Source organism: Lampetra fluviatilis, chromosome 64 (assembly GCF_964198595.1).
Source record: "Lampetra fluviatilis chromosome 64, kcLamFluv1.1, whole genome shotgun sequence".
Taxonomy (NCBI): domain Eukaryota; kingdom Metazoa; phylum Chordata; class Hyperoartia; order Petromyzontiformes; family Petromyzontidae; genus Lampetra; species Lampetra fluviatilis.
In genome coordinates this window covers 2,739,776-2,762,107 of record NC_136338.1, presented here as the reverse complement: position 1 = coordinate 2,762,107, position 22,332 = coordinate 2,739,776, and the positions used below count along the sequence as shown (strand labels likewise).

The 22,332-nt window shown below is 56.0% G+C and overlaps 1 protein-coding gene across 2 annotated transcripts in view; it reads right to left on the bottom strand.

Annotated features, from left to right (window-relative positions):
• The window catches only part of PTPRB (protein tyrosine phosphatase receptor type B), a 75,677-nt gene that overhangs the window by 7,568 nt on the left and 45,777 nt on the right, over positions 1-22,332 (bottom strand). For both annotated transcript variants that reach the window (XM_078882297.1, XM_078882298.1), the window contains 20 exons: positions 21,812-22,111; positions 19,705-19,790; positions 17,730-17,913; positions 16,288-16,557; positions 15,534-15,803; positions 14,843-15,136; positions 13,934-14,233; positions 11,724-11,873; positions 11,146-11,383; positions 10,285-10,388; positions 9,687-9,792; positions 8,460-8,540; positions 7,632-7,713; positions 5,748-5,838; positions 4,858-4,934; positions 4,189-4,323; positions 3,291-3,413; positions 2,612-2,775; positions 1,580-1,715; positions 613-733 (listed from right to left, as the gene is read on the bottom strand). In XM_078882297.1, the coding sequence (XP_078738423.1) occupies positions 613-733; positions 1,580-1,715; positions 2,612-2,775; positions 3,291-3,413; positions 4,189-4,323; positions 4,858-4,934; positions 5,748-5,838; positions 7,632-7,713; positions 8,460-8,540; positions 9,687-9,792; positions 10,285-10,388; positions 11,146-11,383; positions 11,724-11,873; positions 13,934-14,233; positions 14,843-15,136; positions 15,534-15,803; positions 16,288-16,557; positions 17,730-17,913; positions 19,705-19,790; positions 21,812-22,111 (3,312 nt within the window). The remainder of the gene's footprint in view (positions 1-612; positions 734-1,579; positions 1,716-2,611; positions 2,776-3,290; positions 3,414-4,188; positions 4,324-4,857; positions 4,935-5,747; positions 5,839-7,631; positions 7,714-8,459; positions 8,541-9,686; positions 9,793-10,284; positions 10,389-11,145; positions 11,384-11,723; positions 11,874-13,933; positions 14,234-14,842; positions 15,137-15,533; positions 15,804-16,287; positions 16,558-17,729; positions 17,914-19,704; positions 19,791-21,811; positions 22,112-22,332) is intronic.

Genomic DNA, 22,332 nt, shown 5'->3' with positions numbered 1-22,332 from the left:
CTGCTGCTGTTGTTTCAGTTTCATTTATTAGGTATAGCCCTGTGAACCATGCGGCTCTTGACTCGGGTGCAACCGAAACAAACAAAAACATGAACAAAGAAACATATTAAAGTGACGACGCGCAACAAAAACCAGCAAAATCTTCCAGAAAAAAACACCGTATATCAACGCTGTGTGCAAAAATCCCAGTGGGATGCAAGTCAAACGATAACAGCCATGAGACATCTTCTTGGTTCTTTCGGTAAAGTCACGTAGAAGGGAAATAATAAAATAATAAAAATAAAACATAATAAAATAATTCTCACGACGTTTCGGCCACAACGCAAGCAGCCGTTCCCTCAGGTGAAGACCAGGTCTGTCGGGGAGACAGCGTCATTCAGACAGCGTCATTCAGACGCTGTCTCCCCGACAGACCTGGTCTTCACCTGAGGACGGCTGCTTGCGTTGTGGCCGAAACGTCGTGAGAATTATTTTATTATGTTTTATTTTTATTCTTTTATTATTTCCCTTCTACGTGACTTTACCGAAAGAACCAAGAAGATGAATCCCTGCAGTCACGAAAGCTTTAAATAGCCATGAGACATTTCAGATTAAAGTTGCTGTGCGTCTCACCGGCCGGGCGTCTGGGCTCGATGTTCTCGTAGACGGGAGCCCCCACGCTGCCCAGGAGGCTGCGGCTCTTCTTGGAGCGGAGCTCCTCCAGCACGCACTGGTGCAGAAACACGTACTGGCACTGGACGGGGCGGGTGTGGGGGCGACACACACAAAGACAAAGATTCCCCCGTGTTAGCCTGTAACGGACTGTTTCGGGGCAAGTGCTGTTTGTAGCGAGTGGCACCTATGACGGCCGGCACGGCACACGAGGAGGTGGGGGTGGCCAACACCACGCCCGGCCGCCTTTGTCTCCCTGGTGGCGATGTTTTCACACACTCGTTCGAGGCCGAGTCAACCTCGGGGAAGTGCGCGTGTGTGTGTTGAACTTCTTTTGCACCGTATGCAGCCGACCGTGGCTAATTGGAGGTGCGGCAGAGGTCGCAACCGGGTACCCGATACCGGTATCCTACTCGATACCCGGCTACCCGTACCCGGCCGGGTATGGGTACCCGTTTGCGACCCTGGTGTGGCCGAGTACGGGTACGGGTAGGCCGTGAATCACTGGTGAGTAACCGCTTATCACTCATTTCCTAACGTCTTGTCTCTTCTCACAATTCAAGTTCCTAGAATAAACCCACCCGCGCCTGCAACATGGCTTCATCCCAGAGGTCGCAATCGGGTACCCGTACCCGTACCCTACCCGATACCCGGCCGGGTATGGGTAGCCGGGTATCGGGTAGGGTACGGGTACCCGTTTGCGACCCTGGTGCGGCCGGGTACGTTCCGTGTTTTACCAAGCGGTGAGGCCTAGAGAGGCCTGGCGAGAACTGATGAGGCCTAGTTAGGCTTAGTGATGGAATCAAAACCCGTTTGCGACCTCTGAGGTGTGGGGAAAAGGACAACAAACTAAACACAAAAAAGCGGTGCTGGAGAAACGAGTTTTCATATTTAGCTCGTGGCCGTACGCACGCACTCAAGCACCCACCTCTGTCTGCACCATGAGCACTCGGTGCTGCCTGATGTCGCGCACCGTCCCGTAGACGTCCACCGCCCCGGCGCTGTCCATCTGCTGCAGCAGCCGGTCCAGCGCGATGAGAGTCCCCGTGCGGCCCACCCCGGCACTGCCCGGCAGAACAACGGCAAAGATCCGCCCCGCACGTATGTAGCCTTAACAGACTTTACACCATTGGAACCTCATTTGCCAGTAAAAAATATGATAATTGTTGTTTTACCCTTCTATCTGGCAACAAAACTGACGTCATCTGGTCCAAAACCATGTGAGACTAGGCTCTAAGGAAAGCTGTCTCGGGTGTGGACCAATCAACTTCAAGGACAGTGCATATCATTATCAGAGTTGTGTTTTTTGTTTGCATTATGACTGCAGGTATTGTGGTCTATGCAAACATGACTCCTTGTAAAAAAAGGTGTCAGTTTTGTTGCCAGATAGAAGGGTAAAAAAACAATTATCATCCTTAAGAGACTGTTGAGGCAGGGGCTAGTAGGGAGTAGCGGCACCTATGAAGGCTGGAACGGAACGCACAAGGGTGTGGATGGCCAGGAACCTCGCCCGTGTGTGTGTTAGGGTTAGCAGTGGTGCCAGTGTTGGGTGGTGGGGTTACGGTTAGTGACGGTGCCAGTGTGGAGTGGTGAAGGGCAGATATCGGCGGTGGTGGTGTGGTCCGGTACATACACACACACCACACACACCACGCACACACAATATGCACAACACACCACACACCACACACACCATACACGCACACCACGCACACACCATACGCACATCACACCACACATACCACGCACACCACTACACACCACACCACACACACCACACACACCACACCACACACACCACGCACACCACACACACACCACACACCACACACACCACACACACACCAACACACACCACGCACACCACACACACACACCACACACAACACGCACACACCACACACACACCACATCACACCACACACACCACATCACACCACACACACACCACACCACACACCTGCAGTGCACCGCGGTCGGTCCCCCGCCGGGGCTGCGGTTGGTGTAGTCGCGCACGGTGCGCACAAAGCCCACGAGGGAGTGCGCCGTCTCAGGAACGCCATGGTCCGGCCACACCGTGTAGTGGAATTGCCGCACCACACGTGGGCTCTCCGACGGGTCCTCCTGTGCGCGTCCGTGCGTCCGATCGCCCATTCGTCGTCAGCTCATTCGCGCACACGTTCGTTCACGTTCAGCCATTTTTCGGCTAGGCCATCGAACAAAAGACGGATCACCGCATCGCGTCGCGCTTTCAGATGCGGCCGTCTGGAATGCTCTTCCCTTCCGATATGAGGAAGCCACTGGGAGCTGTGCAGTTTTAAATCATCTACATTAACAAACTAATTTCTTTAGAACTGCTTTTTGTGTTTAGTTTCTTGTTCTTCCCCCGCGCCTCCGATTAACGCGGTTGGCTACGTACGGTGCGAAAGAAGTTCAACATACATACTTAGAGTGATTGGCTATGTACGGTGCTCTGATACGTGCATCATACCTGTCAACCCCTTATCAGTGCCTACCTCATTATAGACCAATTCTAGACCTTATTGATCACCCCGTGCCCCTTATAAATCTCAACGTTCATCCTACAAAGTCCCATCGCAAGGGAGAAACACAAACACGCACGAGAACGCATCTCTCACCGTGTAGATCTTGAATTCGCGGAGCGTCCACTCAGGCAGCACAGACTCGGAGAACATCTGCACGATGAGGTCGCCATAGTACAGGGGGTCCTGGTCGAACGGCCAGTAGTGGTCGCACTTCACCTGCAACCGCCGAGGCGAGAGGAGGGAGTGAGGCTAGGCCCCGGCAAAAAGGCGCCAAGGTTGGGCCAACATCGGCGCGTGCTTCGGAACCGTTGGAGCGAACGTTGTCGCAACATTCTGTGTTTTGCCGAGCGGTGAGGCCTAGCGAGGCCTGCCGAGAACTGATGAGGCCTAGTTAGGCTTAGTGATGCTCCATTGTAAAGTATGGTGAGGCCTGATGAGGCTTGATTAAATGAGAGCGATTTAATAGTGAGAATGAATTAATGAATGAGTGGTCGATTGCGAATTAATGATAGTATAAGTGAGCAAGTGAACCTAGGCTTGGGGCCTGGGGATGCTTGTGAGGCTTAGTGAGTCCTGGAGAAGCTTGGTTTGGGATGGTATGGTGAAGCTGTAGTGAGCACCTTATTGGTGAAGCTTGGTGAGACTTGGTGAGGGGAAGCGAGGTAGAAATTACTTAAAGAGGTCTAGGTAAGGCTTGGACTGAGAGGTTCGGTGAGGCATGAAGGTGAGGTCTGGTGAACCCCTGGGGTTACCCGAAGTTTAGACACTGGCACATTGTGACCTAATTTTCCCAGTTGGCCCAACGTTGGTCCAACGTTCCACGTTGAATGGATTGAGGCCTGGTGAGGGCTTTGCATATGCATGCATGCTTGTACGTGTGTGTGCACGCTCGTGCGAGCGCGTACGTACGTGTGCACGCTCGTGCGCGTGTGCATGCTCATGCGTGCGTATGTAGGTGCGCACTCTCATGCGTTCGCGCGCGCGTGCGTACCCGCCCTCGCTCCACGCACTGCGTCACCATGACAACATTGTGCACGTTCTGCTCCCACACCATCCTCCAGAAGTCGTCCTTCGTTCCGGGAAGGGGGCCCTGCGTCGCCACGAACTCGCGCCGGAAGCTGCAGCCCTGGTGGGAGGGATGATTCCGCGACAGCGGCGGTGTCGTTAACGACGACGACGTTAACGACACAAAGACCCCCCACCCCCGTATAGCCATTACAGGACTGTAGGGGCAAGTGTTGTTAGCGAGCAACTATGAAGGCCGGCATGGTGGCACACGAGGGGGTGGGTGGCCAGCACCGCACCCGGCCGCCTTTATCTCCCAGTGGCGATGCTTTTACTAACCACACTTCTTTGAGGCTGAGTCGACCTCCGGGGAGGCCCTGGACCGGTTCAGATAATCATCACCGGTGTTAGTCGTGAGCGGTAATCGAACTCGGGTCGCCGGGTTCGTAGCGCAGCGTGACGCTAACGGCTGCACCACCGCTCGCAGCCTGGCACACACCCCGTGGTGATGCCATCGCCGCTTAGTGCCAAATGGCAGTTGTTGTTGTTGTGTGGGTAGTGGCTAATTCTTCACGCTACAAGCCCGGCGACTCGAGTACGATTCACCGCTCACGGCCCCAGGACCGGTTGGGGCGGAATGGGGGCGGCTCCTTACTGGGATGTAGTTGGCGTTGATGTAGTCGGAGCTGGGGTCGTCGTCGAAGCAGGACAGCTTCACCCTCGTCGCGTCGTCTGGGAGCGAACACAACGGGCACAGAGGTCACCGAGGTCACAGAGGTCAACGAGGTCACCGAGATCACAGGTCACGGCGGTGGTAGTGGAAGCGAGAGAGACGGGGGACGTCTCTAACCCGCCCCCCTCAATGAGGGCACGCCCCCCTCAGTGTGTGAATCTGGCTCTGACAACAGCCATTGACCTCACCGCACGTCACTGGCATGCGCTCACCGCTTACTCTTGGAAAAAACTTAATTTAGAGCTTTCTTTCCCTGTCTCCTAATTTTTTCAAGCTATCGCACCGTACCACTCACCGTGCTACTCATTGACATGCTAATTTCTCTAACCCCTCCCTCTCTCTCCGCCCCCGCCCCCTCTCTCTATTTAAGGCCTCGACACAGAGGCGTGGTTTCTCTGTGTGCCTATGTACGTGTCTCTCTCTCTATGTATCTCTGTGATATCTGTCTCTCCTTATATGTCTGTCTATATGTCTCTGGTTCTGTGTTTATCTCTCTCAAATTTAGCATTCTCAGGGTACGGGTACCCGTACCCGTGCGCTACCCGAAATGAGTGACAAACGGTTACTCACCAGTGACTCACGGCCTACCCGTACCCGTACCCGGCCGCACCAGGGTCGCAAATGGGTACCCGTACCTGGCCGAGTACGGGTAGCCGGGTATCAGGTAGGGTACGGGTATTGGGTACCCGGTTGCGACCTCTGCCCCACGCTCGTTACGCTACTCAAAGCCGGCGGTTTGTGTGCGTTGACCTTGACCCCAGCGGCGGACTGATCGCGACTTAAAGCCGTCGGCGGACGACGCGACCACTCACAGGGCAGCACGTTGTTGTAGCGGTTCTTGCCGCGGTTCTCGGGGAGGAGAGCCGCATCTTGGGGCTGGTGCCGCCCCACGTCCTTGAGATCCTTGCGATGGGCAACGAGAGGCAGAGGTCACAATCGAGAGTCGGAAGCTGGTCGTGTTTGTTTTCTTTCTATCCTGGAGAAATGCAATGAGCTAGGAAGATTTTTTTGTTTTAATTACATTGGCGCATGGTGCCGTGCAAGGTCTAAACATATTTAAAGCTATTTTTTTCTATTTTACCAGCGACCTGGCTATCACAAATGATAGTTCAACCAATCATAAATGACGTCACGTGATTTTGGACGATTTTTGACCCACCCCCCTCCCGTTCGTCACACGGCGTCACAAAAAATGTGACCCCCCCCTCAAATATGACGTCACAAAGCTCTGCTCCCTCCCTCAAAAATGAAACATGCTTCAAATCGCTTTAAACTATTGTCATTGTAGTGCGTATTTAATGTGGCGCTGCACTCTGATGTTATAGGAGAAAACATTTATTAAAAAATCTATTTAATTAAGTAGAACGTGTTGTCTATATGTATTTAAAGTTGTGCATTTTGATGTAACGTCACATTTCGCACCCCCCCCCCCCCCCTCGTCACACAGGTGCGTGACGTCATTTATGGACGGCCCCTTATCATCATCACGTAGAAATGTATCGGAGCCAAATACTCTAAACGCGTGTTTCTTAACGTGGAGGGAAACCTGAGGGGTCGGAGAAAAATCCACGCGTCAGGGTAGGGGTCTAACCCACGACCTCCTGTATACCAGGCGAGGTAGTTAACATCTCCTAGCCACCGCTATGATGATGAGAGACACAGACTGTGTGTGGTGTGTGTGTTGGCTGTGTCCTCTCTCTGTGTGTCCTTGTGATGTCTGTCTGCTTGTATGTCTGTCTATAGTTTTCTAGTTAGATTTTTGTTGCTATTTCTCTTATGCCTGATGATGATTGCTTGTGTTGCAATCGAAACGTCGCTATTATTTTAATTCATTATTTTATCTATAGACGTGACTTAACCGAAAGAACCAAAGAATAATTCCTGCAGTCACGAAAGCTACAAAAATTAAGATTGTTGGCTGTGTGTTTGGGGTGTGTGGGGTGTTTGTGTGGGGAGTATGTATGTGTGGTGTGTCGGGTGTGTATGTCTGGGCTGTGTGTGAGGTGTGTGTGGTGTGTGTGTGTGGTGTGTGTGGTGTGTGTGGTGTGTGTTAGGTGGTGTGTGTGGTGTGTATGTGGGGCGTGTGTGGGGTACGTGTGTGTGTGGTGTGTGCGAGTGTGGTGTGTGTGTGGTGTGTGTGGTGTGTGTGTGGTGTGCGTGTGGGGTACGTGTGCAGTGTGTGTGTGTGGTGTGTGGTGTGCGTGTGGGGTACGTGTGCAGTGTGTGTGTGCGTGTGTGTGTGTGTGCGTGTGTGTGTGTGCGTGTGTGTGTGGTGTGTGTGTGTGGTGTGTGTGGTGTGTGTGGTGTGTGTGAGGTGGTGTGTGTGGTGTGTATGTGGGGCGTGTGTGGGGCGTGTGTGGGGTGTGTGCGAGTGTGGTGTGTGTGGTGTGTGTGTGGTGTGCGTGTGGGGTACGTGTGCAGTGTGTGTGTGTGCGTGCGTGTGCGTGTGTGTGTGTGTGTGCGTGTGTGTGCGTGTGTGTGTGCGTGTGTGTGTGCGTGTGTGTGTGTGTGCGTGTGTGTGTGCGTGTGTGTGTGCGTGTGCGTGTGCGTGTGTGCGTGTGTGTGTGTGTGCGTGTGTGCGTGTGTGCGTGTGTGTGTGTGCAGTGTGTGTGTGTGCGTGTGTGTGTGTGCGTGTGTGTGTGTGTGCGTGTGTGTGTGTGTGTGTGCGTGTGTGTGCGTCCCCTCCTCCGCCTTACCTCGAACTCCTGTGACAGGAGGTAATTGGAGTCAGCCTGCAGCTTGCGCAGGTGATTCTCAAAGTCGGACAGGTAGATGGGACTGTGAAGAGCCAGGAGAGAGAATGTGGAATCAGTGGCCGTTCAGAGTGTTTGGCTGCTACTATAAATGTCCGCACGATGATGATGATGATATGTCCACTTTGTTGAGCTATCGTTTGTGATCGCCAGGTCGCTCCTGAAAAAGCGCTACATAGCAACTCAGTGGGGCCCTTACCTGGTCAAAAAAAATATTGTTTTTAAATACGCGTTTTAGTTTTCAATCTCCATGCCCGGAGATTGAATGGAACCGGTGACCTCTGGATCGCGGCGACCTCTGAACCGGCGACCTCTGAACCGGCGACCTCTGAACCGGCGACCTCTGAACCGGCGACCTCTGAACCAGCAACCACTGAACCGGCGACCTTTTGAACCGGCGACCTCTGAACCAGCGACCTCTTTAACCGGCGATCTCTGAACCGGCGACCTCTGAACCGGCGACCTCTGAACCGGCGACCTCTGAACCGGCGACCTCTGAACCAGCGACCGCTTTAACCGGCGACCTCTGAACCAGCGACCTCTGAACCAGCGACCTCTTTAACCAGCGACCTCTGAACCGGAAACCTCTGGATCATGGCGACCTATGAACCGGTGACCTCTTTAACCGGCGACCTCTGACCCGGCGACCTCTTGATCGCGAGCCCAACGCGCCGTTGCTCGCTTTACACCGCCACTGCGGCGACCCCGCGGGGCAAACACCGAGCGCCGTCTCGAGTTTCCCCGGCTGTGTGCGGGCGCGGGCGGTTTCACCTCCTCTCGGTCTTGCGTTGGGTCTTGGAGCCCGCCGTTTTCTCCGGCGACTTCAGCTGCATCGGCTTGTCCCGCTTTTGCCTGCAACGGCAGAGTTGCCGCGAGTGTGTGTTAGTGTTTGTGTGCGTTTGTTTGAGAAGATGTTCCTTTACGGGGGGGGGGGGGGGGGTGTCCCACGTTCACAAGCGTAGAGTAGGGAGGGCATGACGGTGGCCGAGAAGGCCCGACAGACCAGTTAGCGTCCACGTGGTATCCGCTCGACTAATTCGGAGTGAGAACCCCTGCTGTCAAACCGGAGCCGGTCAAGAGCAAACTGCCCAAGTATGGAAAACTCTACACTCTCTCCACAACTGCCCCATCAGTTGCCACAGTAGGGTGCACAGGTGGTGCATCGGCCAGTTATCTCAGTCAGTCGACCCATGGTACCTGCTGGGTCTGTCCCGTGAGCTATTGCCGGCGGGCGTTCGACACTTCATGTGGCCTTAAAGTGCACCTAGCCTGGCACAAGTGCCGTGGTGATGTCACTGCCACTTAGTGGGGAATGGCGGTTGTTCTTATTGTTGTGCTTGAGAGTGTGTGAGAGTGTGAGTGTGTGAGTGTTGGCAATCATAGGTGGTACTTGCTAAAAGCACTTTCCCCAACAGTCTGTTAAAGCTATACAGGTGGTTTTTGTCTTTTTATGTGTGTGGTGAGCGGTAGTGTAGCGGTTAGCACACTGCGCTATGAACCCCACGACCTGAGTTCCAATTCCCGCTCACCGATCCTGGGTCTCCCCTAGGTCAGCTCAGCCTCAAATGAGTACCCGGTGCGGTGTGTGGTAAACATCGCCGCTGGGGAGACAAAGGCGGCCGGCCGTGGTGCTGACCACCCAACCCCTCGGGTGCCACCGTGCCGGCCTTCATATGTGCTACTCACTAACAGCACTTGCCCCGCCAGTCTATCAGTCTATCAAGGCTACCTAAGAATAGGGACCTTTGACCTTTGCTAAGGTGGAGCAGCGGCGCAAGCGGCCGGCGCACGGTGCCGCGAACCCGGCGAGCCGAGTTCGATTCCCACTCGCAGCCCGCGGGGGTCCGTCACAGGCCAGAGCCTTTCGCCTGTTTGGGTGACGAGCGCGACGAGTGTGGTGCGGTGAGTGTGGTGCGGCGAGTGTGGTGCGGCGGGCGGGGGGGGGGGGGGGGAAACGCCGGCGTTCCGGCGCGTGCGAGCGCGCCGCTGGCCACGTACGGCACGAGGGCCTTGCGCTTCCAGTAGAGGAGGGCGGCCGTGGAGACGAGCAGCAGCGAGAGGGCGATGCCGGCGAGAGTTCCCTCCACCGGGCCCCAGAACTCCTCTGCGTTCACGCGGCGCAGAGACAGACGACGAACGACGATAACGATGGGTCAACCCGCCTGTGCGTTGAACTTCTTTCGCACCGTACGTAGCCAACCGCGCTAATCGGAGGTCTGTAAGCCTTGGATGGCTGTTTTTTTTTTTTTACACTGCACAAGCGAGCCGTGCCGGGGCCAAGGCGAGCCAGCTCAGCACACAACGGGAGGGAGAGGAGGGAGGGGGGGAGGAGGTAGGGAGGGGAGAGAGGGTGGGAGTGGAGGGTGGGAGGGAGGGTAGGGAGGGAGGGGAGGGAGGGAGGGGAGGGAGGGGAGGAAGGGGAGGGAGGGGAGGGAGGGTGGGAGGGTGGGAGTGAGGGAGGGGAGAAAAGAAGGGGAGGGAGAGGGAGGAAGGGAGGATGTTTTTTTCCCCACTGCGGGAGCCGAGCCGTGCCACCGACGTCACGCGCGATGAACGCGTGGAGAACGCACGGAGGGAGGCGGGGCACAGGACGCACCTGGCGCGGTGAGGATGGGCGCGGAGAAGAATGTGTCGGTGAAGAGCGGCTCGTCAAGACCTCGGGGGACGTCCTGCAGCGCCGTGTAGGCCCTCACGCTCAGCCTAGTCACAACCACAGCCACCGCTCGCTCAGCCTAGCCACAACCACAACCACTGCAGGCTCAGCCTAGCCACAACCACAACCACCACACGCTTAGCCTAGCCACAACCACAACCATCTCTTGCTCAGCCTAGCCACAACCACAACCACCGTGCACTCAGCCTAGCCACAACCACAACCACCGCTCGCTCAGCCTAGCCACAACCACAACCACCGCTCGCTCAGCCTAGCCACAACCACAACCACCGCTCGCTCAGCCTAGCCACAACCACCGCGCGCTCAGCCTAGCCACAACCACAACCACCGCGCGCTCAGCCTAGCCACAACCACAACCACCGCGCACTCAGCCGAGCCACAACCACAACCACCGCACGCTCATCCTAGCCTCAACCACAACCACCTCTCGCTCAGCTTAGCCACAACCACAATGCGCTCAGCCTAGCCACAACCACAACCACCACACGCTCAGCCTAGCCACAACCACAACCAACGCGTGCTCAGCCTAGCCACAACCACAACCACCATACGCTCAGCCTAGCTACAACCACAACCACCTCAGCCTAGCGACAACCACCGCACGCTCGTCCAATGCATTCATGTCGAAGTTCTTTCCCACCGCGCTCATCGGCGGTGGCCCAACCCCGACCCACCAGACGCTCGGCCTGACCACGACCACACCCACCGCACCACCGCTCCCCCACACGTCCACGCGGACCGGGGGGGGGGGGGGATGACGGCGGCGACGGCGGCGGCCCTCACCGGTAGGGCGTGTTGGGCCGCAGCGGCCCCCCGTGGCAGGGCCCCCCCGCGGCGTCCGCACAGCCCCAGGCGGCATCGGCACGCCCGGCGCCGATCTGCGCGGAGAAGGCCCCGAGGCGGTCGCGCAGGCAGCGGTTGGCGAAGGGCGGCGTCGCGTACACCTTGACGGAGGCGTTGCGCGCGTACTCCTCGTACGGCGGCAGCGAGTGCCGCGGATCCGGCTTGGCGGGCGACGTGTCTGCAGGAGGGGGAGGGGGGCCAGGAGGGGGGGTCATCGACGCCGCCATTGCCATCGTCGTCATCGTCGTCATCATCAGCTGTCTTGGTCCTCATCATCGTCATCATTAATCATCATTTTTTTTTATAAATCACTAACGTCGTCCAAATCGCATTTTAATCGTTGTCGTCACCATCATTGTCATCACCATTGTCGATTTAATCATCGTCGTCATCGTCGCCATCGTCACCTCTGTCTTTGTCGTCATCATCATTATCATCACCCGGCCCCCACCCCCTCCCCCCTCCCCCCTGCCCCCCACCCCTCTCCCCCGCCTCCCCCCCCCCACCGTCGCCGTTACCCTGGGACTCGTGGACGATGACGCTGAAGAACTTGATCTCCCCGTTGGCGTCGCTGAACCAGTCGCAGCTGATGTTGAAGCGGATCCCCTTGAGGAACGCCACGCTGCTCCTGTCGGCGGGGGCCGCCTCGCGCGCCGGCTCGGGGGGCCCTGAAAACCGGTGGGGGGGGGGGGTGAGGGACAGCGGTGGGAGGGAGGGGGGGGGGGTGATAGCGGGGGACAGCCGGGGGGGGGGGGAGGGGCGGTGCTCAGCAGGTTCCTGATGTGTCAGTAATCGTTGTTACTTTTGAAGAATTTTCAACAACACCACGAGAAATGTCCTGCCTCTGGGCTCTGGAGACCACCTGGAGAAGATTCCAGGCGTCTCTTGAGAATGATGGCGAAGGATGGCCCCATATAAAGTGTTTAACATTTTTTTGAAGTACCCCGTGCATCACTGCTTTGATTCAACGGTTTTGCTTAAACTTGAAAGCTGTGTCGTGGGCAAATCTTGTAATCAAAAGTAAGTCGACTTCCTGCTGCCCAATCAATTCCAACTTTTGCACACGTACTCAGATCCGGTGACAATGCATGCCTGTATTAATTCATCAATTAATTGCCTCCTTTCAAGTCATTACAATTTTTTCGTGTGTCGGTGAAAAACGCCGCGGTCCCTAGACTGTGGAATCGGCTCGCACTAAAAGCAGGCGCCGCGTGTCTCTTGTAATCAAGATGTCGTCCACTTCCCGTTGTCCAATCGAGTTATTGACTTTTTTGTGCACGTTTAAAACGAAACTGTTGTTTTAAAAAAAACTTTTTTGAAGGAGATTATTTTACCCGGTACGTTGGAGGCAAAGCGCCTTTTGGTGGACGCTTGCTGATGCCGCTTGTTGTAAAAGTCCACCGCCGGCGACAGACAAAATTTTTGTCGCTCTCGTACGTGACTTGATCATTTCGAAGGTCTACAAGTCCGCCTTTGTTTCCAGACACTGGGATGTTACCGACTATAGCGAACCATTTTTATGTTACCAGCTAAGGCCCACTGAGCTATGCAGTTCTTTTTTGCAGAAGCGACCTTGCCACACAAATGATGGCCCAATCAAGTGGCTTACCACGTGGAAATGTATTCGTAAAACTAAACCGAACCATTTTTTATTTCACCAGGTAAGGGCCACTCAGCTATTATGTAGCTCTTTTTGCAGAAGCGACCTGCCCATCGCAACTGATAGCTCAACGAAGTAGCTTATTGTCATCAGGTGGAAAATTATAGCGGCAGCCATATTCTCTTAAACGTGCGACGTTGTTTCTAAATGTCAAGGGGGAAATTCTGGAGGACGCAGAGAAAAATGCACGTGAACACGGTCAAAGAGAGAGAGAGAGACGCAAACTCAAGTTTGGGGTCGAAACCCACGACCTCCTGTACACCAAGCGAGATAGTTAACATCTACTAGCCACCATGATGGTGAGAGATGCACACCCACGACCTCCTGTACATCAAGCGAGGTAGTTAACATCTCCTAGCCACCGTGGCGAGAACAAGGCGCGTTGCGCCGATGTTGGTCCAACACTGGGCCACTACAGGGCCAACGCCCATGCCGATGTTGGCCTCGGGCGTAGCGCGTTTTACTGGGTTCGGCTTCAGGCAGAGGTCGCAATCGGGTACCCGATACCCGTACCCTACCCGATACCCGTACTCTACCCGATATCCGGCTACCCATACCCGGCCAGGTACGGGTACCCGTTTGCGACCCTGGTGCGGCCGGGTACGGGTACGGGTAGGCCGTGAGTCACTGGTGAGTAACCGTTTGTCACTTATTTCCCAACGTCTCGTCTCTTCTCACAATTCAAGTTCCTAGAATCAACCCACCCGCGCCTGTAACATGGCTTCATCCCAGAGGTCGCAATCGGGTACCTGTACCCATACCCTACACGATACCCGGCCGGTTACGGGTAGCCGGGTATCAGGTAGGGTACGGGTACCAGTTTGCGACCCTGGTGCGGCCGGGTACGGGTACGGGTAAGGAATCAAAACCCGATTTAAAGCTTTCTCACGACGTTTCGGCCACAACGGCTGCTTGTGTTGTGGCCGAAACGTCGTGAGAATTATTTTATTATGTTTTATTTTATTATTTTTATTGTTTCCATCCTACGTGACTTTACCGAAAGAACCAAGAAGATGAATCAAAACCCGTTTGCGACCTCTGGCTTCAGGGCACGACAACGGCGCTCACGATCGATCATGGTGACGATGGCCTGGACGGCGGCGGCGCTGTGCCGCTCCCCGGACACGGCCACCAGTGTCACGGTGTAGTTGTTGTGCGGCTCCAGGTTGGCGAGGACGTGGGAAAAAGCGGCGCCGGTGGCGGCCCCGGTGGGCAGCAGCGCCGAGACGCGGCGACCGCGGCCGCCCGAGGACGGGTCGCAGGCGACGAGGAACGCGTCCACGTCGGAGCCCGCCGGCGCCGACCACGAGCACGAGAGCGCCGTGGAGTTCTCTGGGCGGCAGTGGAAGCCGGCGGGACCCAGCGGGACTGGACGGACGGACAGGGCGGAGTGGCTTGTCGTCATCGCGTGGAAATTTACAGCGGTCAAACACTCAACTGTTTATTGACTCTCGTGTTACAGAGCGTTGCTTTTTTTTTATTGACCCCCGGAGGGATGATGGGCTCGGTCAACTCGTAAACAGGCTCACTGATGCTGTATGACTAAAAAAGATTGAAAAACTATTAAAATTTTACCAGGTCAGACGCGGCCTGAGATAGCCTTTTCATCACGTGGAAATTCGTAGCGGCCAAATACTCGAAACGTGTGCCGTTGATTCCAAATGTGGAGGGAGAGAAAGATGCAAACTTCAAATACACAGCAGCAGCAGGCGCCAGGGTCGGGATGGAATCCACGACCTCCCGTACACCAGGCGAGGAAGTTAACATCTCCTAGCCACCGTGATGATGATTCGAGACACAAACTTCAAATATACAGCAGCAGGCGCCAGGGTCGGGATCGAACCCACGACCTCCCGTACACCAGGCGAGGTAGTTAACATCTCCTAGCCACCGTGGCACCAAAGCAGCAGCGGCGTGCACACAGAGACGCGCGACCCGCAGCTCCGGCCTCGTCTCCATCGGGGAGCTCGGTCTCACCGGTTCGCACGAATCCGTGGCAGGCCTCGCTGACCGTGGGCAGCACCCCACCGCTGAGCGCCCGCACGGCCACCGCGTAGCCGCGGCCCGGCACCAGCCCCGCCAGCCAGCGGCGGGCGTCGAGCGGCGCTCCGCCGCCGGCGCCGCCCGGCGACCGCACGCTCAGGCCGGGGTGGCTCGGCCGCACGACCACGGAGAGGTCGGCGACGCCGGCGCCCCACGGGTAGTCGACGAGGAGCTCGGCCGCCGTGGTGCTCACGTTGGGGAAGGAGAGACGCAGCGGGGCCCGGGGCACTGGGGTGGGGAGACGGCACGGGGGGTGGGGTGGGTGGGGGAGGGGGGAGACGATATGGGGGGGGGGGGACGATGGGGGAGGGGGGAGAAACGATGGGGGGGAGATGACACGGGCGGAGGGAGGACGAGGGGGGGCGGGGTGAGACGACATTGTGGGGGGGACGGACGATGGGGGAGGGAGGGGGGAGACGATGAGGGAGGGGAGACGACGGGGGGGGGGGGCGGGGAGGGAGTCAACGGGGGGGTGGGGAGAGACGACTTGGGGGAGGAGGGGGTGAGTGCATGACCCGAGCAGGCTAGCAAGGTTAACCCCTTCCCATGAACCCCGTTCAATAATAAAACAAATTTTGTCAACACGAAAACAACAAAAAAAGTGTGTCGGGAGCATGAAACCCACGTGTGCGCGCCTGCACGCTCGTCTCGCTCATCAGCTCGGCGCTGTACGTGGTGACGCTGAGCGTGTAGAGCCTCCCAGGCGCCAGCCCCCCAAAGTCCCAGCCCTCCACGGCGGGGGCGCCCAGCTTGCTCTGGTGCAGCGCCTTGTCGTCGGCGCCATGCAGACGGATCTCGTAGAAGTCGTGGTCGCCCGACGCGGCGGTCCACGCGAAGCGCAGCGAGTCCGTGCTGTTGGCGCCGGTCGAACGCAGCCCGGTCACCGTCGCCGGCACTGGCGGGTGGGGGCAGGGGGGGGGGGTCACGCGTCAGCGTCCGGTTAGCGCGGTTGGTCCATAGACTCGCACAGAGACCCGTAGACTCGCACAGAGACCCACAGACTCACACAAAGACCAACAGACTAACACAGAGCCCCAGAGACTCACACAGAGACCCACGGACTCACACAGAGACCCACAGACTCACACAGAGACCCATAGACTCACACAGAGACCCACAGACTCACACAGAGACCCACAGACTCACACAGAGACCCACAGACTCACACAGAGACCCACAGACTCACACAGAGACCCACAGACTCACACAGACACCCACAGACTAACACAGAGACCCACAGACTCACACAGAGACCCGTAGACTCGCACAGAGACCCACAGACTCACCCAGACACCCACAGACTCACACAGAGACCCATTAGCCGAGAACACCGGGCTCGATCCACTCACTGTGGGCCCACGCCCCCCGCTTCGACTCACGCGTTCGCGCCTGCGCCGTGGCGGGCGAGCTGAAGAGGCCGCCGCTCACGGTGAAGACGCGCACGCGGTAGAGGCGCCCGGGCGTGAGGTCGCCGTAGGCGTGCCGGTCCCGCGCCGCCGGCACCAGCTGGCTGGTGATGAGGCTGTCGTTGGGGCTCAGCAGCTGCACCATGTAGTGCTCGGCGGAGCCGTCGCACGGACGCCACCGCACCGACAGCTGCGCCGGGCGGCCCTCGTTGTCCGCGAACACGGACGGCACGCTCGCCGGCACTGCGGTTAGGGGGGGTCACAGCGCAGGCGTGAAGATGATGGTTCGTGGGGGGGTTGGGGGAAGAGGGGGGTTGGTTGATAGGGTGAGGGTTCAGGGGATAGTCTATGGGGATAGTGTCGGGGCTGGGCTACGGTGTTTGGAGGCTTGTCTATAGGGGATTTAGTGTGGGAGTGAGTTTATAGGGGATAATGTGGGGGTGAGTCTATAGGGGATAGTGTGGGAGTGAGTCTATAGGGGATAGTGTGGGAGTGAGTCTATAGGGGATAGTGTGGGGGTGAGTTTATAGGGGATAGTGTGGGGTGAGTTTATAGGGGATAGTGTGGGGGCGAGTGTATAGGGGACAATGTGGGGGTGAGTCTGTAGGGGATAGTGTGGGGTGAGTTTATAGGGGACAGTGTGGGGGTGAGTCTATAGGGTATTTAGTGTGGGAGTGAGTCTATAGGGGATACTGTGGGGGATAGTCTATAGGGGATACTGTGGGGGATAGTCTCTAGGGGATAGTATGGGCGCTAGTTTATAGGGGATAGTATGGGCGCTAGTCTATAGGGGATAGTATGGGCGCTAGTCTATAGGGGATAGTATGGGCGCTAGTCTATAGGGGATAGTATGGGCGCTAGTCTATAGGGGATAGTATGGGCGCTAGTCCATAGGGGATAATATGGGCGCTAGTCTATAGGGGATAGTATGGGCGCTAGTCTATAGGGGATAGTATGGGCGCTAGTCTATAGGGGATAGTATGGGCGCTAGTCTATAGGGGATAGTATGGGCGCTAGTCTATAGGGGATAGTATGGGCGCTAGTCTATAGGGGATAGTATGGGCGCTAGTCCATAGGGGATGGTATGGGCGCTAGTCTATAGGGGATAGTATGGGCGCTAGTCTATAGGGGATAGTATGGGCGCTAGTCCATAGGGGATAATATGGGCGCTAGTCTATAGGGGATAGTATGGGCGCTAGTCCATAGGGGATGGTATGGGCGCTAGTCTATAGGGGATAGTATGGGCGCTAGTCCATAGGGGATAGTATGGGCGCTAGTCTATAGGGGATAGTATGGGCGCTAGTCTATAGGGGATAATATGGGCGCTAGTCTATAGGGGATAGTATGGGCGCTAGTCCATAGGGGATAGTATGGGCGCTAGTCTATAGAGGATGAGGAGCGAGATGCCCGCCTACCCGTCCTGCCTTCGGCTGAGACGGGGGCGCTGGTCACGCCGCCGCTGGTGGCGGTGACGGCGACGCGGTACGGCGAGCCCGGCACGAGGCCCGTGAAGGAGAATTCGGCGTCGCCCGGCTCGGCCGTCGCGTTCACCACCAGCGAGCCGTTGCCGTCGGTGAGGCGCAGCAGGTAGGCGTCCACCTGCGCGCAGTCGTCGACATCGACATCGTCGTCATCGTCGTCGTCATCGTTATCATTGTTGTCGTCATCGTCGTCGTCATCATCGTCGTCATCATTATCGTCGTCGTCATCATCGTCGTCGTCATCATCGTCGTCGTCATCAATGTCGTCATCGTCGTCGTCGTCGTCGTCATCATCATCGTCGTTGTCGTCATCATCATTACCATTGTTGTCGTCATCGTCGTCATCATCGTCGTCATTGTTGCCATCATTTTCATCATCATCATTGTCGTCATCATCATTATCATCGTCGTCATCGTTGTCATCGTCGACGTCGTCATTGTCGTCATCATCGTCGTCATCGTCATCATTGTCGTCATCATCATTATCATTGTTGTCGTCATCATCGTCATCGTTGTCATCGACGCCATCATTGTTATCATTATCATTGTTGTCGACATCGTCGTCATCGTCGTCATTGTCGTCATCACTATTATTGTTGTCATCATCGTCGTCGTCATCATCGTCGTCATCGTCGTCGTTATTATCGTCATCATCGTCATCATTGTCGTCATCATCATTACCATTGTTGTCGTCATCGTCGTCATCGTCGTCGTCATTGTTGCCATCATTTTCATCATCATCATTGTCGTCATCATCATCATCATCGTCGTCATCGACGTCGTCATCATCATCGTCATCATTGTCGTCATCATCATTATCATTATTGTCGTCATCGTCGTCATCGTCGTCGTCATTGTTGACATAATTTTCATCATCATCATTGTCGTCATCATCATCATCATTGTCGTCATCGTCGTTGTCATAATCGTCGTGATTGTCGCCATCATTGTCATCATCATCATTGTCGTCATCATTATCGTTGTCGTCGTCATCATTATCATCATCTTCATCATCGTCATCATCATTGTCATCATCATCATTATCATGATCGTTGTCGTCGTCATCATTGTCATCATCATCATCAGCGAGCCTATTTGGGAATTGACTGAGCCCATCATCCCTCCGGGGTCGATAAAAAAGTAACGCTTTGTGACATGAGAGTCGCTCAAAGTGACCGTGAGTGGTGAGTGCAACAGCCTAGGATCTCGGCGTCCCGGGTTACATTTCCACACCAGAACATGAGTGGCACATTGTATCTGGCTGAGTGAGTTGGTGGGTGAGTCAGTTGATGAGTGGGTAGGTGGGTGAGTGAGTGAATGAGCGAGCAAGTGGGTGAGTGAGTGAATGTATGAATGGGTGAGTGGATGAGTGAGCGAGTGGGTGGGTGAGTCAGTTTATGAGTGGGTGGATGGGTGAGTGAATGAGCAAGCAAGTGAGTGAGTGAGTGAATGTATGAGTGGGTGAGTGCATAAGTGAGCGAGTGGGTGGGTGAGTCGGTTTATGAATGAGTGCATGAATGAGCGAGCGAGCAGGTGAGTGAGTGAGTGAGTGAATGTATGAGTGTTAAAGTGGATGAGTGAGCGAGTGGGTGGGTGAGTTGGTTTATGAGTGAGTGGATGAATGAGTGACTGAGCGAGCGAGCGGGTGAGTGAGTGAATGTAGGAGTGTTAAAGTGGATGAGTGAGCGAGTGGGTGGGTGGGTGAGTGGACGAGCGAGTCGGTGAGCGATCGACTGAGCCCTCAGTGGCGCATCCCACTGTGGCCGATGATGACGACTCTGACTGACACGACGACGTGACAGCACAATTGTGAGACAACTGGAGGCACTGGTGAGTGTGAGGAGGACCAAGACGAGGTGGAGGATGACGAGGAGGGAGGAGGGAGGAAGGGGGAGGGTCTGGGCGCCACCTTGCCGGGCGACGGGCGCCAGCGAGCCATGAGAAGGTCGGTCGAGTAGCGGTTGTCCACCACCAGGTTGCTCACCGTGCCTGGCACTGAGACGCAGAGACACGGGGAGACACGGGGAGACACGGAGAGACAGGGGGGACCACAGAGACACGGGGAGACACGGGGGACCACAGAGACACGGGGAGACGCGGGAGACCACAGAGACACGGGGAGATACAGGGAGACACGGGGAGACACGGGGAGACACGGCAGACCACAGAGACACGGGGAGACACGGGGAGATACGGGAGACCACAGAGACACGGGGAGACAAAGGGGAGACACGGGAGACACGGGATACCACAAAGACACGGGGAGACACGGGGAGACACGGGGGACCACAGAGACACGGGGAGACACGGGGACAGGGAACGCCCAGAGAAACATCAGCAACGGACGGGCGTGTGACGACGTTTGCCAACCGTGGGGCACAGCAGCTTTTGCTGCTGAATCTGGAAGTCTGTCGACCCAGCGGCCGCCATTAAGGGGGTGGGAGCCCTGGAGATGCTAGGCATCCTATAGGTTCTAAAGATCTACAGAACATACATATGATTTGGTTATTTCGGTAAAGTCACGTAGGTATAAACATTCAGCAGTTCCACTGCTGGATTATATTTTTTTCCGCCTGAGGACGACCGCTTGTGTTGCGATAAAAACGTCGTGATTTATTTTGTTTTTCTACCTACGTGACTTACCGAAAAAACAAAGAGTATGGATTCCTGCAGTCACGAAATCTTAAAATCACGATAACGTACATTTCTGTAGATCTACGGAACCTTCAGGTTCTAGGATATAGTGGAGATCAAAGATATCCTGCAGATCCTGAATGTCCTGGCTGCCACAGAGGCCTTAGAGAATCACAGATCTTAGAAGTCCTGCAGGAGACATAGTTGACCCTAAATACGCTTGGCTTTCCCAGAAGCCCGAGATAATCCTGTAGAACCTAGAGATCCAGATGATTCCCAGATAATCCTGTAGAACCTAGCGATCCAGTTGATTCCCAGATAATCCTGTAGAACCTAGAGATACAGGAGCCCAATGTAATCCTGTAGCACTTAGAAATCCAGAAGCCCGAGATAATCCTGTAGAACGTCGAGATGCAGATGATCCACAGATAATCCTGTAGGACCTAGAGATCCATAAGTTCCAGAGATTAGGCCTGTATATTTGGAGTTTGCGGTGTGTCTCTCTCCCCGTGGTCGCGTGAGTTTTTCTCCACGTCTTCCGGTTTTTCCCACCACATTTGGAATCGATGTCACACGTTTAGAGTATATGACTGCTATGAATTTCCACGCGACGATAAGGCCACTCCATTGAGGCTATCTCTTGCGGCCAGGTCGCGTCTGAAAAATAAGCTAGTAGTTCAATGTGCCTTACCTGGTAAAATTTAAATCGTGCTCAGTTTTTTTTTTGGTCATACACATCGTCGTGGACATCATCGTGATTGGCAGGTACGCGTCCGTCATCAACATTGACGTCGGGCATGACGATTTCCACGTGATGAAGATAAGATAAGCCACTTTGTCGAGCTATCATTTGCGGCCAGGTCACTTCTGATAAAAGAGCTACAGAGCCCTGTGGGCCTTACCTGGTGAAATCAAAATTAAGTTTAGTTTACGTTTTGGATGTCCTGGCAGCCATAGAAGCCTTAGAAAATCCTGGAGATCTCATGAAGTCCTAGAGGAGATATAGTTGACTTTGAATATCCTCGGCTGATATAGAAGCCCTAGGTAATACTGTAGAGCCTATAGATCCAGAAGATCCTCCTCCACCTCCTTCTCTCTCCTTCTCTCCCTCCTCCTCCTCTTCCATCTTCTCCTCCCCCTCCTCCTCCTCCTCAACCTCCTCCTCTCTCCTTCTCTCCCTCCCCCACTGCCTCCCCTCCCTCTTACTCCTCATCCTCCTCCACCTCCTTCTGCTGCTGCTGCTGTGTTTAGTTTATTGTCCTTCCCCCGCACCTCCGATTGGCCACGGTTGGCTACGTACGGTGCAAAAGAAGTTCAACGTACACACACACAGACACAGAGGAGGCCCCGCGGAGGGCGGTGCACGGGCCTTGGCGGCTCACCGGTTCTGCCGGTGACGACCTCGGGCTCCCCGCTGAGCGCGCCGCTCACGGCGGCGACGGCGACGCGGTACTCGTGGCCCGGCGCCAGCCGCCCCACGGTGGCGTTGGTGGCGCCGGGCGGCAGCGTGAGGTTGCGCTCGGTCCCGGCGGCACCGACCCCACCCCCGCCGCCGCTGCCCCCAAGCGGAGGCCACAGCGACACCAAGTAGGAGGTGACGTCGCCCGGCGCCGGGGACCACGTGACGGAGAGCGAGCGCGAGTCCAGCCCGACGGCCGCCAGCGCCCGCACGGAGCCCGGAGCTGAGCGTGGCGCGGAGAGGTGGGCGATGTAGAGATGTGGGAGATGTGGAGACGTGGGAGACGCGGAGAGGTGGGCAATGTGGAGAGGTGGGCGATGTGGAGAGGTGGGCGATGTGGAGATGTGGTAGACGTGGCGATGTGGGCGACGTGTAGATGTGGGCGATGTGGAGAGGTGGGCGATGTGAAGACGTGGGAGACGTGGCGACGTGGAGATGTGGGAG